Source organism: Spinacia oleracea, chromosome 3 (genome assembly GCF_020520425.1).
Source record: "Spinacia oleracea cultivar Varoflay chromosome 3, BTI_SOV_V1, whole genome shotgun sequence".
Taxonomy (NCBI): domain Eukaryota; kingdom Viridiplantae; phylum Streptophyta; class Magnoliopsida; order Caryophyllales; family Amaranthaceae; genus Spinacia; species Spinacia oleracea.
This window is the reverse complement of record NC_079489.1, coordinates 27,388,116-27,409,848: the sequence shown is the minus strand read 5'-3', so window position 1 is coordinate 27,409,848 and position 21,733 is coordinate 27,388,116. Positions and strand designations below refer to the sequence as shown.

Sequence of the window (21,733 nt, the reverse complement as noted above, 5' to 3'; positions counted from 1 at the left end):
TATTCCAATGATTAATGAAAAATCACCTTTTTATAACTGAAAATAAGTTATATTAATTAAATGTCAATCTTAAAATAATAAAAATAAATTTCAGTAAATAAAAATCAACCTGAACTAATAAAAGCAAACAGATCTCTTGCTTCCAATATGGAAAAGGTTAATTTGAAATTGTGTTGGAAATGTTACTACTTACTTTCCAGAATAATGCATATATTGCGAGTCAAAAGGGGGAGGCAAATAGTCTGGAATATCAGAAAATTGGTAGGACAATCATGTTACCTAATTGATTTCATGAATTGATGATAATTCATATTCGAATTTAACGTTACGAATGAATTGCAGCAATTGCTGTCATTCAATGAACCGACACAAATTACACAAATTACATATGATACCCGCCCTTGATCTATAATTTATACACATTGACAAAGTTACATCGGCTTAACAGACAATATCTAGTGCAGAAAGCTCCATATCCAAAAATTTCTAGCACCGAATAAATAAACATCATCGGCACATTGAGAGTTGTTGAGCAGCATAGCCTTGTAATCAAGTGGACTAGGGATACAATACCAGTTCAGGGACAAACATCCCCAACCACATTGAAAATGATGGGAACATGTCAATTTCAAAACTTGTACCAAATCTTCATCCTCATTCAGTTGGAGCACACTAGCATCAGCATATGCACATTCTACAGTCATGTCTATCTTACCTCAACGTCATTCTAGCAGGAGCAACTCACATCAAATACCATGCTCATGCAACAAGCCCGTAACTCCAATGCCGCCATCATCAGAAACAGGAGTGTTTGCATCAACAACATTATCAGAAACTTCACATGAAAATTTATTCATTGATTGGACATTTCCATTGCCAACTTCCACATGCTGCACTTCACCATCTAAACTTGGCTGCTCATTAATTCCACCAAATGAATTAAGCTGAGGCTTCTCTGTTGAAACATGACTTGTGTTTTGTGGAGATTTGCATGCCTTGTCATCAACAGGAAATGCTTTTATGATCTCAGAACACTCCATAACATGGATCTTTGGTCCATGCTCTGCGTCTTGATTGGTATTTTCAGATACACACAAGGATTGTGAACCAGAACAAATATCAATTTCAGCTGGGACAACTTGAGCATCATCTACTTCAACTTCTGGAGAATTACGACCATTATCTACAGCTGAAGGTTCTACAGTAGGTTTTTCCATTACAACGTCAACATTAGATGCTTCTGATGAAGGGTGATCTTTCCCATAAGAAGCAGCATTTCCAGAAACATGGATCTTTGGTTCATGAGCTGCATCTAGATCAGCATTGTCAGAAACATGCAAGGATTCTGAACCAGAACAAATATCAGTTTCAGCTGAGACTATATGAGCATCAATCGCCTGAACTTCTGGAGGATGCCAAATATTATCTTCAGCTGTAGGTTCTACAACAGGTTTCTCCATTACAGCATCGACATGAGATGCTTCTGATAAAGACTGATATTTCTCATAAGCAGCAGCATTTCCACAAACATGGATCTTTGGTTCGTGACCTGCATCTCGATCAGTATTGTCAAAAACATGCAAGGGTTTTGGGCCAGAACAATAATCAGTTTCAGCTGGGACTATATGAGCATCAATCGCCTGAACTTCTGGAGGATGCCAAATATTATCTTCAGCTGTAGGTTCTACAATAGGTTTTTCCATTACAACATCAACATGAGATGCTTCTGATGAAGGGTGATCTTTCCCATAAGAAGCAGGATTTCCAGAAACATGGATCTTTGGTTCATAAGCTGCATCTAGATCAGCATTGTCGGAAACATGCAAGGATTCTGAACCAGAACAAATATCAGTTTCAGCTGGGGTTGTATAAGTATCATCTGCTTGAACTTCAGGAGTGTGAGAAATATTGTTTTCAGCTGTGGGATCTATCATAGGTTTATCCGTTACAACAAAAATATGAGATGTTTCAAATAAAGAGTGATCTTTCCCAAAAGCAGCAGATTCAGTTTCAGAATATAAAATCCCATCTCTCTGGGTTTCATTATCACTCCTAGCGAACCCATTTAACAGACCATTAAGAGAAGTATCACCTAACGTACAATCTGCAGATGGTGACCCTGATTCAGCAAAATCCACGTTGCGTCCTTGTGTCGATTTACAGTCAGCAGATTCCCCAACATTTTGTCTTGAAGCAGAGCTATCAAAGAAACTTCCCTCACTTGCCTCTGCAAAAATGTGATCTTTTACTTTTACATCACCAGCAGATTCGAAGAACTTGGTGTCCAACTGCAGTTCAGCTGCTGTAAAGCCAAGACTTCCCTCATCTGAAACTAGTGGCTTAACTTCATCGGACACAGGCACAGCTACAGAAGCATTTTGCAAAGAAGGCATATTGTCATTGTAAGCTGCACTTGCATCGGCAAGAAAGTGATCCTTCACATCACCAGCAGACTCAATGAACTCAGTGTCCAACTGCAGTTCAGAGCTTGTAGTCTCAATGACACCTTCATTTGAAACTAGTGGCTTAACTTCAATGGAAACAGCTGCAGAAGCAGCATACAAAGAAGGCTTTTTTCCAATGGAATCATGCGGAGAAGATGTAGGCAAAGAAGGCTTAACTTCTCCACCACAATCTAGAGAAGCACTATGCAAAGAATTTTCGTCTACAATCATTTCTTGAGAACCAAAATCAGTAACAGAAGTTTCTTTCATCTCCTCTCTCTCAGTAGGTAAAGAAGCCTTGGCTTCTTCACAGAATTCTGCAGGAGCACTGTGAAGTGAATTATCATCTGTGCAAACTGTATCTTGAGAACAAACCTCAGTAACAGGTTTTCCTTTCATCTCCTCATTCTCTGGTTCTGGAGCAACACTGCGATTCCCAGGAGGGACGTCAATATCAGATTTCTTTCTCAAACCAAGCATGACTGAGGCCTCCTGATCGGTTTCAAATGAATCAGCACCTGTCACTACAAAAAATATGCATCAATTGTTAAAACAGGGTATTAGACTTTTCAAATACTTTCAAACCACTGCTTACCTGATAAGTCTCTATTAATGCTGTCTTGATTCAATAGCTTCTTTTGGAGCATATCAGTTCCTGGAAACACCAACACGTTTCCTAGCTTCATGTCTTGCTTATCCAACTCCTCAAGAGAACTGAAGCCAAAAATAGTAGTCCAGGTATCCATCAACTCCGAGATGGCGGGAATTACAAGTTTCTCAACTTTAAGCGAGCGGAGAGCCTGAGACACGGAAGAAAACACCTTACCATCACAGTTCTATATAGCAGTACCACAGTAATAATGTTGCGCCTATAGCCTATAAGTCTGACTGGAATCCTGGAGAACGTGAACCAATAAATCTCAAAATTGAAGTAAACAGGCATTAGCTAAAGGTCCATAAAAATTACTCATAACGACAAGAGTGAATATTTCATAAAAAAATGAGTCCATCGCGTCACTAAAGAAAGTTACTGGACTGCATTATGCAATGTAGAGTTTAACAATGAAAACAGCACACCACAAAATATCCACACTCATTGATAGGAACTAAATGAACAACAATCATCGTGTCTGTAAATTATAGAATTCGTCGCTCAAACTGATATAAGGTTCCCACCAGCTACTGGTGGGCAGCAAACAACATGCATGTGATAGACCCTACAGAGTTACTCCGGTATAAACTTTGAAGAAGAAGCAAGCTCAGCACTATCACATTAGATTCCAGTCTATGTCACATTAAAATACAAATAGATAGGGTGTAAACAAAAGTGCCTCATGTCAAAATTGGGAAATCCTATTTCTCAGACCTTTAAAATTCTCTTGTTTGCTACCTGTGTCTACAAAATCCAAATTCCCTTTGCAACCGAGTCACAGTCACAGTAGCTTTTAAAAGAAAACTTCACGGAAAATCAGGGGTACTAAAGGTCACCAACAATAGCCATTTCCTAGGACTTGATTCATCAAATTCTTATACAACTTTTGGAAAACAAAGATCTTTATTTTTGGGTTCTTTATTAGTTTATTATAAATCAAAGTTTTAGCCAACAATTCAAAGAAGTAACTTCTTCAAACCAGACCTACTGCCAGATGCATGGCCATTGTGTTGCACCAGTACAATCACAACTAACAACAAAAGCCATCCAGAATTATTTAAAGATTCAATTGCTTATCTTGACGTTCAATTTTTACCCTCAGGTTTTTCTCAAAATCTATAGATAGGAATCTGCAATACTTTGGAGTTTATTATTTCACCTCTGCCTGCTCCATGGTTAGAACCCTCCCGGGAGGGGGGGTATTGTCATCACTTATAGAAAACTCATCTTATGCAATATTTTGTTGGTTTTATATGACTTCTCACACTTGTTGGTTATGATTGCTCACACTTCTTATCTAAGATCAGCAAGAGGGTCTTATAAACAATTTATTGGTGCTTCCCCAGCCGTTTTGTGCATTACCATCTTAACATACAGAGAACTGGTCATATATTGCAAAATCTATAATCCAGAATTCCTCTTATGTTGACACTTGGTTTCCTCCTTGAATACGTGTAACCTCTTTTCTTTTTTAATAATAATGACGATAAGTAAATAAAGGAGATAAATAATACTTCCTCCGTTAGTTTTTACTCGCAACGCTGGTCACTTTCACGCATGTCAATGCACAACTTTGATCATTAATATCTTTAATTCTCTTTTAGCAAAAATTATAAAAAGTTGATATTTTGAAAATACACACTGAGATGAATTTAACAAGATCTCACATGACTATGTTTACATATAAATCACCAACAATATCCAAGAATATGTGAATAGTGTAAAAGACGGAGGAAGTACCATGTGAGAGATTTAAATACAAAATTTTAAAGTTGTAAGACAATTTTTTTTATTAAATGTAATTGTAAAAATAGACTTGGAAAACAAGAGTAAGTACAACAAAAACTTCTTCATTTTTATTTTTTGTTCTTCCCACTTGCTTCTGGGGAGATACCAAAATGTTAACCGTATTATTTTATACCGTAAATTGGAACATTGGAGAGCAAAAGAAAAAACATCAGGTTATCATGTACTTATGTAACGTCCACTTGTCCAGTGCTTAACGCTTAACATGATACATTAGTTACCAAAAGATAGCAATATACTTATGAAATGTTCAGTTGTTTGCATTCTATACTTAACCAATGAAAATATACTAATTGAATGTGAAATTATTGCTCTCTCATTCTCTCTAATAACAATGAAAGATAGTATTGTTAGAAAGCCAAATGTTACTCCACAAAAATTGAACAGTTATATTGGGCGATCTTTAAAGGAATAAAAAGACAATGTCACAGGGAAGACACAATCATTTCATGAACATTCATGTACCGCTCTCTGGCCTTATTATCTTATACCCTTGGTAGGTACATGCGGGATTTTCCATTTAAAACATAAATTTTAAAAAAAAACACAAATAGAGGAATTGTTGCAATCATACCGCTTCAATGGCTGAGAAAAGTCGACGGCACATCCCTTGACGCCTATAGATGTGACGAGTTCCAATGAATGGCATCTCTGCAAACTGTGTACTGCGTATTCTGAGCAAAGAAAACCTAGAAATGTCAATCTCAAGCAGAAAGACTTATCAAATTCATTATATTAAGTGTAATATGAATAATCGAAGGAGTCTAAATGAGAAGACAGACAGAATGCTATTTAGCTATGACATTAGCATACAGAGTCAGGCATGCAAAAAGGTGTCATCGTGCAGAAGCTAATAACAGTAAAATGCCAACAGAACAGGCAGACAACTTCATGTAGAATAACAGGCGATAATGAGGACTCTAACTTCATGCATCAACAAGTTGGATGCTTGGTAGTTGACCTAAGCTTTCTACATATTTGTGTTCACAAACTACTCAGGAATTCCATACTCAACCAAGGGCGGGAACTCAGATTTTAATCCATATAATGGACAATTTGGTCCCAATTCGCAAACTTGAACCTCTTTCAAAGAGGCGACTTTTACATGTTTAAAATGAAGTGTTATGGATTTTGATGACACTGGAGCAAAAGAAAGAGGTCTTGTAGATTTTGACGACACTGGAGAAAAATAACAGAGACCTTAAGTAAATTCACTGGAGCAAAAGAAAGAGGTCTTGTGGATTTTGATGACACTGGAGAAAAGTAAAAGATACCTCAAGTAAATGAAACTAGAATGATCAAAGAGGCTCAACCCTTTACCAATTCAGACTCATGAGTAAGGATGATAATAAAATTAGATAAGCTCAAGCTTGTTGAGCCTCAAACCTCAAGACTAGCTCGGCCAGTAACCTAAGGTTGAGCTGAAGTAATGAGTTATAACATTAGAGTATTAGAGTTTCCTTCTATTATTTTTTAATAATACTTTGAGGCATCGTTTGTATAAATTTGTACTAGTTTGATAGGACATAGCTCCCTTATTCTACTGGAACCAAATCATGAGCTTTCCTTATATCAGTTCATTCAAGTCTCTAGTCAAGACAAGATCACAAGTAAGGTAAACTAACTATAACTTCTGGTCAAAATTAAAAACATCAATCTCAAAAGAATAAAAGCTCTCAAAACTCTAATATGGATAAAACAAGTCATTACCCATTATCATTTATCTATGCATAAAAAATTTATAAAAAACCACTGAACATACTACAGGAGATGAACATACTACATAGTCGTTAGAAAGGCTACATTCAGTGAGAAGAAAATCCTTAGACTTATTCAGCCTAATCTTAACCATTGTAAGTTGATCTAGTGGCCTAGACTACAGAAGATTTGTGAGTAGAGTAGACTAAGGAAAACATGGAGTACTAATGCCTCAAAACATGCCTATACCATATAAGTTAAGAATATGCCAAGTCGGGTTTCCTACTCTGATTAGTGAATCAGATGTCAGTCGTGAGTCTCGTGACACCACACTGCGGCCACATGGTAAGGTTGTTGAGTTTACCACAACTGCACTAGGCTGCTATAGCCACAGAGCATGTGCATTGCCCGCCAAAAGATGTTTCACGGATATTACCGCGTATATCAAGATTCCACATCAAATTGTCACATGGTGTATCTCTCCACCTCAAAAGTGAAATAATGCATGTGAGTATATGTCAAAAATTTCAGGGCCCTAACTTTATTGAAATCTTCTTTTCAACATGAGTATGTTCTAACTTCTGATAAACATTTATTATAATAACTTATGAAGAGTTCTGTTCTTCACCGATCCTGGAAGGTGGGAGTCTCACAAACACTGAAGACGTTCAAAGAGTAAATTAGTGCTTAGTGTGTCTGCTCTGCTGAGGTTAATGTATTTGGATGTTTGCCATCCCTTGGTAACTAATAAAAAAAAGTTAGTTCCCAAAAGAAAAAAGACTTTTACATAGAGGTCCAGCAGAAGACATAGTGATACCTTTGCATCTGCACATTGTTAGACGAAAGAAATATTTTTATGCTCAAATTAGTCGTCCCATGACCAAACTAAGCCCAATAACCCTACTGAGTAAATTTAAGCTCCCTAGATCACACCACGTCATACTACGTAACTTTGATCCATATAAATCAATGCCAGCCATAGTCATGTTGCCCTCAAGGGGATCTCATCCTCTAATTCTTTCATATTTCAATATTGCCTCCAAGCTTATCAGATGTGTTAAAATTCATAGTGCGGTCTGATTTTTGTGGGGAGGGGTAACAGCCTAACAGGTGATAAAAAGCAGCGTGGAAATCATATCCTATCCACCTACAGTATACAATAAAAGAAAAAAAAAAAGTAAAACAGCAGAGTACTACCACTATAAGATTAATGATAAGCATTAAGGCTCATACATCAGGTACAAGGATTTTTAAACTACCATCATGGGATCAAAAAAAATCTATGAACATAAATTAACAGCAAACAACAAACAGACTACCACCAAAAAGTTCTGTAACATTATACCTGATACAAGCTGCAGCTATAATTTCATCACCCTTCTCCAGTATAGCAGTGTAAAAGCCACTGTAATCAAGTCTAGCAATATTTGACCTGCACAGCGGAAAAAACAAAAGTAGCCTCAATACTCAATATCTTCCAACCAAACTTATCTGAAGCTCCAACAAACCATAACACACTATTGTATATTTGTACCTAGACATCACAAATGATCCAGCAAAGAAAATCAACGACTTCCCATGATATTAGCAAAGCAAATAAACATTGAGAAAGCCAAAAAAAGACGTAGTACAGAATTTGATCCAAAGTTTCACTGTCCCAGTGCAGAAAGAAGACATTAGAACTAGAGACAGATTGCAGTGTAAGTAGATGGGGACAAAAGGATTTATTACATCCCTACTGTCAACTTCCCACCTACCTTACTGGGGAAATGGGAATCCAATATCCTCCACTACCGTCAATTGGATGGGTGTGCTTGCCTATCAAGACATCAGATGGTAATAAAGTGATGTTGTGAGTTGTGTAAGAACCAAAAATGTCACCATATCAATCGACAAAAATATGAGGTTCTCTTCCAGAAGCAACTCCAGCAAAAAAACTAGGCATGCACAATAATTTTCACGCAGAAAAGGGCTTGAAGGGAACCAGGACGGTTAATTATTCTTCATACAGTTTGATTTAATCCTAACATCGTTCTGTAACACTTCTCACTCAGTGCACATTTTTGGTGCCTACAAATGTTTTCCTTGCACTAGCTATTCTCAGATTTGAGAATAGTACAATACTAGTTTGAGGTATTAACAAATCGGTAATGGCTTCTACCAGTGTACCAGTAATGCCACTTTAGGTTGCTGTTACATGTTACGGCCATATTTTCACCAAGGATAAACCAAATTTGCTTATACCTTCTTCAAGCCCAAGAACGGAACCATTGAAGCACAATTATTAACTACCATTGCTTCTTCCACAAAGGTTGTGAAATAGTCCTTTTTGAACCATTGCATGCTGTGGATCTTGACCCATTTTCTGCAGAATTCAAGATTTAGCACCCTTATCCTTTACCTTTGGTTGGCTCTACTTCATGAAGCCACCAATCTTTTGTGCATCTTTGAATGATAGATCAAGACTCAATGATACACTGTTCTATATATGGGCATCTCGCAGGGGTATGTTTTTTTTTTGAAGAACGGCCCGCAATGATCACTAGTACTTATGTTCTTGTGGCTTTACATATGAAACAGTCCTTATCACTAACGAGCACGGAGATGATGCTGAACCAGAGAAACAACTAAATAATATCGAGATTATCCGTCCCTCTCTGAACATCCAAGACATCTCGAGAAGTCTTATCTCATGCAATGAAGCTAATGATCCATACTGACGAATAATCAATCACCTTCCGCTGCTTATACCATGCATCAAACTTCACAACATCAAATCTTAGATGAGGTCCTTGAGCTAGTAATGTTCCCATTTCCACATCAATTATAAATGATTCCTACTCCTCTTTCACAGTTACAAGTATGCATTTAGAGAATTATGCAGCAAGGACACTGAGGAAATTGATTGGTTAATACAAGTATAAAATATACTTAGGGCATTAAACAAGTAACAAGACTAATAACATGCTCTAAGATTTTCAGGTTATGTCCGACTGTGATGCCCCCATACTAGCTACTATGTTTCAGTCTTGACTCTTGAGGTGGGATTTGCTTCTTTACCAAACCACAAACAATAAAAGGCACACTTTGTAACGGCCAGAAGAAGAAGGAAAAGAGAAGGGAAAACAAAATCGTTTATCTACACTAGATTATGATACAAACCACCATGGGAACAAAAAGTTCCTGGCAAAACACTTAACAAAATTCACTTCAGTAAACAGTGGCGTGAGTTTATTTTCAGTGGTACAATTCAGTGGTAAAACAGTTGAGTTTTTTTTCACCCTTAAGGCCCTAAAAACCTTGTGATTCTACAGAAGCAACTTCAAGCTTAATGTCAAATATATTTTAATACTCCCTCCGGCCACAAATCCGGTTTGCTTCTTTGAGATCTGATAGAAAATTTTGGCCTCAGGTCCCAGTAGAAGAACATTGAAGGAGAGATTGCCATACCCTCCCTCCGATCCTCAAGGTGCCTTGCTGTTGTCAGTCCTGTGACAGGCCGGATTATATCTTGATCTTGTAGATTTGTTTCAATGTGTAATTTCAATATATCATACATTACTTCCTCTCTTAATTTTTGGTGGCAACGTTTTGACTTTTAAACTACGGTTTTTTCATGAAAGGCCCCCGAGGTTTCGCGTAATGCACCAAATACCCACTAAGTTTCCAAGAGCATCAATATACCCCTATTTTTTCCAAAAATTCACCAAATGCCCCTGATAACGTAATTAGCTCAATTTTACCTTAATTAACCCTAATTTAATATTAACCAAACCTAATAAACCCTACTTCATACTTAACCACCCACAGCCACCCATCCACCACCACTCACCTAACTTCTACCCACCGCAACGCCTTGCTTGCGCTCGTCGGCACCACCGGCGCCCTTGCCTACACATGTCGGCGCCGTTGGCTCCCTCTCCAGAACCCGCCTCGCCTCCCCCATTCTCTTTCTTTCTCTTTACACACACCCACCGCCACCCAACCATGCACCACCATTGATACCCCAATTTTCTCTCTCTTCTTCCTCTATCCTTCCCTTCTTCCTCTTTCTCTCTCTCCTCTGGTGAAACAACCACCATGGATGTCCCTCCTGCCACCCTTCCCACAAAAAAAAGAAAATTAATTGAAGAAAGTATTGAAGTATAAACTCGAATAACACGGGAAAGAAGATGCGAAGGAGAGAGAACCAAGAGATTCACCGGAAGTTTGATTGAATTTGGGGCAGATTTCGAACCTGGATTTTTCGAGAAGATTGATTGAATTCGGGGCAAATTTAGAACCAAAATTCTTAGAATTTATGCATAAATGTAAGTCTTGGATATTATTATATGTCAAATTCAACTTATTTGACAATTTAATTCAGCATATGAAATATAATACAAATCCAAATCAAATTGGGGAAAATTTAAGGTTTATATTTTGAATGTAAAAAAAATGTTCTAAATTATGGACGAAATCGAGTTTGTTTATTTATGAATCAACTCGAATTAATCCATGTATAAATTCAGCAATTCGAATTTATGGATGAGTTATATGGATCAATTTATGAAGGTCAGGAGATAGGAGAAGCAGTAGTGACTAGTGGCACTATGGCAGTGGATGGTTGGGGGCAGCGGTGGGCTCAAAGAGGAGAACGGAGGCGGAGGAGGAGAGCGGTGGGTGGCAGTTAGGTGAGTGGTGGTGGACGGGTGGCAATGGTAGTTAAGTATGACTTAGGGTTTATTAGGTAATATAAATTAGGGTTAATTAAGGTTAACTTTGAGCTAATTATGCTATAAGGGGCATTTGGTGAATTTCTGGAAAAAAATAGGGGCATTTGGTGAATTAAGTTTGATGCTTTTGGAAACTAGTGGGTATTTGGTGCATTATGCGAAACCTTTAGGGCATTTCATGAAAAAACCGTTTAAACTACTCACATGTTATACTTTGACCGTGTTTGTTGATTTATACTCGAGAAAAAACATAGTCATGTGAGATCTTGTTTGATTTGTCCCACTGTATACTTTCAAAATATCAACTTTTTATGATTTTTACTTTTTAATACTCCCTCCGTATTTATTTAAGAGATACACTTGGTCGGGCACGGGTATTAAGAAAAGGAATTGAATGAAATAAAGTAATAAACCAAGTGGGGTTGGGTACATATTTTAACAAGTAAAACAAGTGGGGACCATGTCATTTTAGGGGATGGAGGGTGGGGGTGGGGTGTAAATAGATTATTTAATTAGATGGTGGGGTTGATAAGTTACTAAAAATGGCAAGTGTATCTCTTAAATAAATACGGCCGGAAAAGGCAAGTGTATCTCTTAAATAAATACAGAGGGAGTAATTAAAGAAAACATATTAATGGTTGAACTAATGCATTTGCAAGCGTGAAAATAAAAACATTGCAACTAAAAACAAACGGAGGAAGTATATGATTGTATTAATACTACGTAATGAAAGTTGCGGACAACAAAAATCGTGTATTGGAGACCGTAAAAAAAACAATCCAGGTGTTGATTTGTGGACAGAAGGTGTACTACTTTCGCAATTCATTCCAACAAGATAGCTTAATTAAACAGCGAGGTTAAACTTGCCAACTCTTTGGCATTCGTACAAGGATAACTAGCACGAAGGCACCTAACTTAAAAGACAAAGACAAATACGAAATAATAGACACAGCTACATCTCAAGCACAATGATTCTTACCCACTATTGTAGAGAACACTTTGAATCATATTGATCCCACTTCTCCTGTCAGCTATGGGCATAAAACATTCATCCATAACATTCAGTGCAACAGCCAGCTTCGAGTTCCATTCCACCCTTTGTGGGTAGCCTCGAACAGAAGTGTCAGAATCTAGATCTGTCCGGTGAATAAGAGACCAAAACAATCCTGCCTCCATTTCATGTTTGACCCCAAGAAGCTTCTGAAAGTGCTCAGACAGCTACACACAATTGACAAAGATCCAAAACTATGTTAATAATTTAAATGCACGTTAGCAGATCTGAAAGAATAAACGCATGACACTTTTGATATAGCAAACCAATTAATAAGCTTTTGAACTCGTGTCCTCATAGGGAAGAAAGCGAGTATCCTTCCGTACAGGATAGCGCTGCACCAAGTCTTTTTTTACTCAACAGCTCTATTACTGAGCACAAATATTAAAGACACAGTATGCAATTTCTCAAATGGTGTTCTTAGCTCTGTTCTTCTCAGCTTAATTTGCTGAAGTTAACTTATTATTTCTGAAGAAAAAATATTGAAAGGAAGGTTGCTGGAAAAAAAATTAATTTTTGCTGAACTTTTTTTAACTTCACTGAAATGAACTTATTTTTGTTGAAATTTACTTTAATAAGCTGAGGACAGAGCCTTAATCTCCCAGAAAATGTATACTTCCTCTGTTCTAAATTTATTGCAAGTTGATAGTCTGGCACAAAGTTAAAGCAAATGGGGACTGAAAGACCATGTGATTAGAATTGAGAAATGCAGATAAACAAGTGGGTTGGTTAAGGGTAAACTTGTAACTTATAATGTGAACATAGTCCCAGACTCCCAGTGTATGAAAAAGCGCGCTTAATTAGTCCTAGGCGAAGCGCTTTGGAAGAAGCACATCGAAGCGTGCTTTTCTGCGGTTTATTGAAATTCTTTTGCTGTTTTTATTTCATGTTGGAATCTTCTCTTTTTATGTAGTTACTAGACCACACCCTATCAATCCTTAACAATAGAAAGTGGGCCAAAAGTCCAAAAGAAAAGGAAAAAGAAGAAAAGAAGAAGACAACAACCAGCGATGTTTATAGCTGGCGGATAGCGCATGGTAAGCACTATGTTATATTCTTTAATTTTTGTTGAAGCACAAGGAAATCTGATATTCATATATTTTTGTGGTTTAAATACTTTATTTTAGTCAGTAATATATGCATAATAGTAAAGAAACCTTTAATTTTTTTTAAGTGCACTTCACTTCGAGGCCCGCGCCTTACGCTTACGCTTTGCGCTTACACTCTAGGACTCTTATCGCTTTAGTGCGCCTAGCGCTTTTTTATACACTGGAACACACCGAACACTTCCCAAAACAGAATTGTTGCAATAACAGTGAAACTTCTAAAAATATAAGTATTGAAATAAATAAACAAAGTATATTAGGATTGTAAGTATGTCTGTATTATATGTATTATTTTGCATAGTTCGTTATTAGGCCCGTACGTACTATGTGGAGTTGGGCTTAACCTTTAGGTGTGAATATCTAGTGTAATGACGAACATGAAATGAGAAAAAGGCAAGGAAATTATTTTCCCTAAAACTTATCAAAGTATGATAATTCCTCACGTAATCTAATTAAGAATTGGATTGTTTTCCTTCCTTTGGACCACATGATAGGAATACATCACGCCAAATCACAAAGAAAGAAGCAGGCACAAAATATCACCCCTGTTAACCAGCCAGAAAATAGCACTTAAGTCTGCATAAGGCAAATCATATTATCATAGAACAACATAAGTTCCAACATCTTCTTAAAATTCTCCTTGAGGTACAAAAATAAAGGGATAATTGTTTGTACAATCTCATGAGAAGACATACACCAGCACAGGCACAAAAAGACAGAACCAAAATAACTAAATACCTCTTGACATGTCTTCCCACAAAAAGGAGGGCTGTTCAAGTTAATAAGAGTACCATCCATCCCCTCCACACAAGAGCAATGATCTAGAGAATACCAAAAAAAACAAAGTTATATTAGAAAATTAACATGGAAGTGCTGGCCACTTGGCCTGGAGCCAGGGGCTTATAGGAAAAACATTTGGATGCACTATCAGAGCTACACAACAGAAGGAAATTTACATTTTCCCTCACAGAAACTGCAAGTGAGCACTGGGTCCTGTCTTTTGTTATTTTCCCCGGTGACACTCATGTCTGCAAGACCGCAGAATTTACATGAACAATGTGGGCAGTGCCAGTCGCCAGGGGGAAGCTTCTGCAAGAAAATTGCACACTCATAAGAGCTGAAGAGCTTATTTGATTAACCATGCAGATATCATGATACTGTCTCAAGAAAAAATCACCCACACAGATATCGTCTCATAAATTAGAACATTTACTTCCTCCATTCTTTTTTACTTGCACCATTTGGAGTTTCACCTTTACTAATGCTGACTGTTGACCGTCGATATCTTTAAGTAGCTCATTGTAAAAAATATAGAGACAGATCTAAGATCCCACATGACTATATTTTCCCTTATGTAAGTTACAACATATGGTCAAAAGAGAGCATGTGAATAGTATAAAGGTCCAAATGGTGCAAGTATTAAACAACAGAGGAAGTATATAAAAAAACGCTTGTTTAGATAAGAAACAAAAGCATTTGGCTCAGAAGCAAATGAAGTCCTTAGTTGAACAAAAATATCAATCTACGAAGACCTGAGAAAGGTCCAATCCCTCAAAACCAAACCTACCCCCCCCCCCCCCATACTCGATGAAAATAAAGGGGGCACGGCTGCCATCTTCCAAGTTTCAAAACCTTGCCTGGCCTGCCCCCACCTCAATTCCTGAATTATTTTCTCCCTCTGACGTTAAACCTTCCCCTATAAACAATTTGACGCAGAACTTAGTCTGTAAAAGCCACTTAGAGCACAAGATAGTGTTGAGCGCAGATTGTGCACTCACACAGTATACATATAAAATAGTAAAATACAGAAGAAACATCCTTCAAATTTGACTATCATAAATACCTAATTGATCATGCAGTTTAACATCAATTAGGAGAAGTGAGTCAACAATATTATATAGGAGCCTAACAAAAAATGTGTCCATAATTAAGTACTTTATCCTGAATAATGTTGAGCATTAAGAAATGCAGATGTTACCTCAATGCCTAAGCAGCTTTGATGAAATGTTGATGGACAGCTGTCACAACAAATCAAATTCCCACCATCACAACATATTGCACAGGTGTCATCATTAGGATCATCCCCATTAATATTTATTTTATTGTAGCCATTACGTAGAGAATCCTTTTGTCTGTTCCACGCATCTACCTGGCACTGCATCAAGGAAGCCCCGGAGCTCAAATATATGTTTTGGTATGGTTGACGGAGTTTGCTTCCTGCATGAATCTCAAACTTCGAAACAGTGAGAATTTTACTACAACAGCCACAATGAATTCCTTCCCTTGTGATCCAACCCTCAAGCATGACTCTTGTGCATCTACGGTTCATGTAATGCACTTTCTCACTCAGATTCACAGTTCCAGAGTCAATCAACCAGGACAGCAAATTGCGTTTCCCTGTGTATGGAATGAAGCCGTCACTCTCAGAACTCAGCCCCTTCCCAGAGTTACGAACCAGCAACGTACACCTGCCAATCTTTTTACTTTTCCTTGCATGAATGAACTTAGAATTGGACATGGAGGATGACTTTTCACCCCTTTCCTGCATTTTACTGTTTGAATTACTTCTATCCCTGCAGGATTCTTTTGATGCACCTTTTAAGGATTTGCCACTGCGTTTCATGAATGAACTCAACTTGTCATCTTGTCTTCCACTGCCTCCACTGTCAGTATCTGACTCATCCTCTTCAAAGCTGCCACTGGTGAATTCTTTCTTTCTTTTACCCCCTGCTTCCTCCCTTTTCTTCCTTTTCAGTTCCTTCTCCATCTTCTTTCGGGTTTGCCTCGTCAATTTACTCAGTACATTCTCTGATATTGGAGCAAATGAAGGGCAGTCATCACCAACTTTTATGCTGTTCCCTTCTTCCTCAAGTTGCTTTTGTAAAGCATCATAAGCTTTTATAATTGACCAGTAAGCTGTGCCTGTAGGATTAACATAAACTGCATCAGAGTAGTCTCGGCCCCGCCTAGGTCTATAATCTATTGTCCAGCCTGCAGTAAGAAGCATGTTCCTTATTTTCTCACGTAACAACTGCTTTTCCGTGCCACTGCCACGCTTGACTTTCCCTTCCTTCAGCTTGATTGGCTGGGCACTTTGAGGCGACTCTGTACTTCCTCCACTCCTCCCTCTTTTCATGGACCGATGAACTTGAACACAGTCAGTTTGCAACTTTGGAGATGAGTCACTATCGTTGGCTTCTTCATCACTCTCCTCACTGCTCTCAGGTGGTTTCCGCTTTTTCCGTTGAGTTTTGTCTAACCTATCAACTGCAATTGGCTTTTTGGACACATTCTTTTCTGAATATGGTGAAGGACGGGCGACAATGTTCTTTGAAGCTGGTTCTTGGGACCTAAGAGCTACATTATTTCCTTTGACATGCACGTACTTTTTTGAGAATTGTTCACTGATCTCCTCCTTGTGCTTGACCCTCACTTTAAGAACACCGTTCTTGCCCTGTAGTCTAATAGCTTCATCAGACCCACCAAGTTTCTCTTTCCCCATGGAAACAGGAAGCTCACTGCTCATCTCAAACCTTCTCTTACCAGAATATAAATCACCCCCATTAATCTTTTTACTACTGGAACCCCCATGGAACGAATTCCTTCTCGTGTAAATAATATCACCCTTACTTGGACCACTTTCGAAATCTAACCCACTACCATTATTCATCCCTGGCATCGCCCTTATAAACCTTCTCTCCTCGCCCCCAATCCCTTGGTCATGATAATGCCTCATTCTCATCATTTCAGCATCACTTAAATCATCATACTCATCAAAATCATAAACATCAAGTTTGCTACGCTTTGGCCCTGCCTCCCTCATCAACCCATTCCTACCAAAACTCACATCCTCAAAATCGTTACTCTCATAACCAAATGAAGCACCACCACTTACTTGATTCATTCCTGACACACCACGCCTTGGATAGAATTCCAGAAGCTCTTCATCACTCGACACTGACTCACTGGCATTCAACCTAGACCTTTTCTTCTCTTTTGATTCAGGGAGCTTTCGACCTTTCGAAGATCCCACCCCACTACCCCCATCAGCCTTTTTCTTTATAATCAAACAACCTGATGATCCCCTATTCTTCACCACACCACCTGAATGACTCCCACTACGATTTCTTCCCTCCATTTCATCAACAAACCATCACCTGAACCCCACAAAAATCCCAATTTTCACATCGAAATTCCAATCATATTCACCAACAAGCCCAAATTTACGCTCCAGAGAGCCGAAATTGGAGCCTTACAAACTAATTCAACAAGCATGAAACCTTAGATCTATACCTAATTGCACCCATAAACCCTAATTTTTTTGCAGAAATGAAGAAATTCGTACCTTAGTTAAAACTGCAAAAATCGAAGAGGAAATCAATTGGCAAGTAACAATCGATTTTCCGACGAAGCGATCGAACCAAAAGGCAGATGGAGGAGGAGAGAGAGGGGGAAAAACACGAACAAGCTTCTATGGTGCGTAAAAAGAGAGTGCTTTTTGCAGTTTTTTTTGGAAATTTTGGATTGTATTTGTGTTGGTATTTTTTACAGAAACAAATACAAAAAGGTGCCAAACCAAGGGTAAGGCTACGTTGTGTAATTGTTTATGCCATTGTTATCGTGTTCAAAATTTCTCCTGGGGAAAATTCCTAAATAATGTTCAATTAAGTATATTGAGTGTCATCTTCATACACATGTCGAAAATAATATACAACTAGTAGTTAGGTTCAGGTAATGTCACGGGTTACTACATTAATAGCATTCACATTTTAGTGGTAAAAGGTTTACACAAATTCTTATTTACAATGGGTGTACAATAAATATTGTATATCGGAGTTAAAGTTAACTCAAAATGCTTAAAAGTTAAGCATATATAGGTAAAAGTTATCTATTTTCCAGTGATAAATTTTTTCATTTTAGTAAAATTTATTTCTTCAAAATAACTAATAAGGTATAAAATTAATCATTTAACCCTTTAAAATATTTATCTATCAAATTTGTTTTACTAATATAAAAGTTAATCAAAACTAGGTTAAAGTTACAAAAAAAAAGGTTAAAGTTATCTTGGTGTACAATAAATTTATTGTACACCTTGTGCGCACAAGACCTTTTGAAAGATTTATTGTTTAAACTCAAAGGTCATAGGTTCAAACCTTACGTAAACCATGTTTGAAAAAAAAAAAAATCATGTGTATGAAGATTACATGGAACGAACAACCATAAGCAGAGGTCACGTGTCACGTATACTTTCTTATAGACGTTAGTATACTTATAGACGTCTTTTAATATATAGTATAGATGTCAAATATATTTTAATAAATATAATCAGACTGTATATTTTGACAATGTATTTATGAATATGTCACCGATATACTTCCCTCGTTAATCTTGAAAATTAACTGAGAAGCCCTCCCTTTTAAAGTTTGAGTTATTTTAACCTTTTTCAAAATGTAAAAAAATACTCCCTCCGTCCCAAATTAGTTGTTACACTTTCCTTTTTCGTTTATCCCAGATTATTTGTTACACTCCTAAATTAAGAATGACCTTATAATTATTATATTGTCTCTCTCTTCCCACTATTTTTTTTTGTCCCCACGCTCTCTCTCACTCAATTAAAAAAAATACTACACTAACTCCTATCACATCTACTTTTTCAATAAAATAACAATTGATAACCAAACAACCACTTATCACCTAAAACTTTGTGCAAAGGTAAGTGTAACGACTAAATTGGGACGGGGGAAGTAGTTTTTCTCGACCACATTTTTTTTACATCGATAAATTTTACAGGAAGCAATAAAGAAAATAAAAGTAAACTAATAAAGAAACTAAGGGCTCGTTTGGTGTCACTGTTGTTTTTCATTTTTTGGTTTCAAAAGTCATATGTTTTAGATTGAATCATAAACTAAAGATTCATACATATAATAGACATACGTAGTACGGAGTATTAATTTTGAAAATAGGAAACTACTTTTTTATGTTTTTTATATTTTGGTTTTGTAGACATAAAACTAGAAACAAAAAACGATACCGAATGGACCCTAAACTAATGCGCTTCAAGGGATGTTGTGTCTGGTGAATCCCTAGTTGAATAGCGAATTGTGCCAAGTTATAAGCATGTAAAGCTTGGTTTCGATCAACCTTGTAGATTACGCATATGTTAAAACTTGTACATTTTCGGTGAATACTTGAGAGCGTCTGCTCCTGTTGAATTTTTGGGTCCCTTGGTTCTTCAAATTAGTAGCAAGAGTAGCAAGTGTGTGAATCCTGGTAAACAAGCTTTCTCCTATGCATGCGCCGCTGAACTAGCCATTCCCCAAGCATTGCCTTCCCTTTCTCCATTCACCACTTCTATAGAAAACAAACAAACAATAAAAACCAGCCCACACCAGTACGATGATTCCCTTTTGTCCACGTCGCATCCACTCGTAGTTGGTAGACCATATATAACACCATCTTTAGCGTTACCAATATCAACTCTAAGAAAGCCTGGAGGAAAAGTTGAACATCGTTGTTGGGCTCTAGATAAATCCACATTGTTAGGCTTGGAAGACAAGAAAGATGGCCCAAAGCGAAGTTTTATCTGAACTTTGATTAAAGTTTTGTATTGCGCCATTGCATCATTCACATGAGATAACACTGTAAGAACTGTAGCGTATGAAAATGTCCTTGCTCCAAATATGAATTTAATTCATTTATACGAAATCTAATAAATGTGTTAATTAACGAGTTAATTATTCAGTGAGATCAATTGATCGGAATGTCTAGGTGGTGGTCGCTTCCGATAAGTGGAATTCATCCTTAATTAATTACTCCCTCTGTTCTTGAATGTTAGTGCCCTTTCTGAATTGAGTTGTTCTTTTTTATTATTCCATTTTGGAATCTTTTCTTATATTCTTTTAATATCTTACAAATATCCCAAAGGCCCACTTGTTTGCTCTCAAGTAAACTTTTATCCCCATTAAACCCCCCCCTCCAATTATTTCTCTCTCTTACCTATATGAGTTATATTCTATTGAAATTCATGTGACAATTGTACTTTTGTTGGATTGTCTTAGATTTTCAAAGGGACTAACATTCAAGAACGGAGGGAGTACATAACTTACCCTTGACTTAACCCGTGGGGTCATACAATAGTATGTTAACGGATCAAAAATTTAGGCGAATAAAAATTATCCAGTAAAATATTCTAGGGATCATATACGGTCGGAAAAGACGGATGTTGGTTTCAATGGGAGCGAACAATCGTCAAAAGGAAAATTCGGAAATATTATCGGAATCGGAAATACTATCAGAAACGAAAATATTATCGAAATCATAAATGTTATTGGAATCGAAAATCAAATCGGATAGACGAGGCCCAATCCGTGAGCCTGGAGCACGGACCGAAGGCCGCATAGCACAACTGCTAGGATACAGTCGTATCACCTTATCAACTATAAACCAAAGTTCACTAACTAAATAGCAAGGGAAATCAAGATCGAATCCACAAGGAAACCATATTTCTTTATTACTACCAATCAACAGATTTAGACTACAAGTATCCAGTAAATTCGGGTGTTGAATTATTAAACTAAGGCGATAATTAAATCAAGAAATATCAATAATGAAAAGGTCTAGGGTAGTGATGTGTCTGTTATATATAGAGTTTATCCCCGTCCCTCGTTGATTATTGGTCTTAATTGCACTATTCGGAGCCATTTTTAGTACTAATGTGCTCCTTGTAGTATGTTTGTAGTTTCAGGTTTATCATTATAGGCATTAGCATATTTGAATGAATTTTATACTCATTTGAACCACTACAAGAGGTGATGTACTTTTGAGATGACGAACATTGAGTTTGAAGAGTTTTGAAGCAAAGCGAATAATGAAAGAAGTAGAAAAATAACCGCCGCCCACTATTTTAATCATAACTCAAGTTATACAAATCCAAATGCAGTTATTTCAATTGGGTTGGATTCTAAACTTCAAGATCTTTCCAACGAGTGGTCACTCGCTTAATTTAGACGAATAACAAAGGAGATATAGAATTTTGAAGATAGGGAATCGTGCAGTTGCACGCGCGCCGATCGGCCTGATAGCGGCCCGATCGGGCGGATGAGGTTTTCGCTGTTGTCTTGTTTTACGAGCAAGATTCCCGATCGGGCGGCTGATTGCCCGATCGGGCGACGACAACTGACCCGAGTTCTATTGAGTTTAATGTTACGTTTTTTCCTTAAGTTTTAGCATGAATATAAATAATATTTTTCGAGGCCTTAGAA

General features: G+C 37.3%; 1 protein-coding gene across 2 annotated transcripts; it reads right to left on the bottom strand.

Moving 5' to 3' along the window:
* Nucleotides 1-250: 250 nt before the first annotated feature.
* Nucleotides 251-18,110, bottom strand: LOC110796928 (uncharacterized). 2 transcript variants are annotated; one of them, XM_022002015.2, is made up of 8 exons: nucleotides 15,451-18,110; nucleotides 14,429-14,561; nucleotides 14,211-14,293; nucleotides 12,295-12,533; nucleotides 7,946-8,032; nucleotides 5,477-5,576; nucleotides 3,040-3,244; nucleotides 251-2,968 (listed from the first exon to the last, which is right to left on the bottom strand). In XM_022002015.2, exons 1-8 carry the CDS (start codon nucleotides 17,608-17,610, stop codon nucleotides 747-749), a joined length of 5,229 nt encoding a protein of 1,742 aa, XP_021857707.1. In that variant the 5' UTR covers nucleotides 17,611-18,110; the 3' UTR covers nucleotides 251-746. The 2 variants fall into 2 exon arrangements, with proteins under 2 accessions (XP_021857707.1, XP_021857708.1); XM_022002016.2 differs by having other exon boundaries at nucleotides 251-2,962.
* Nucleotides 18,111-21,733: the final 3,623 nt, after the last annotated feature.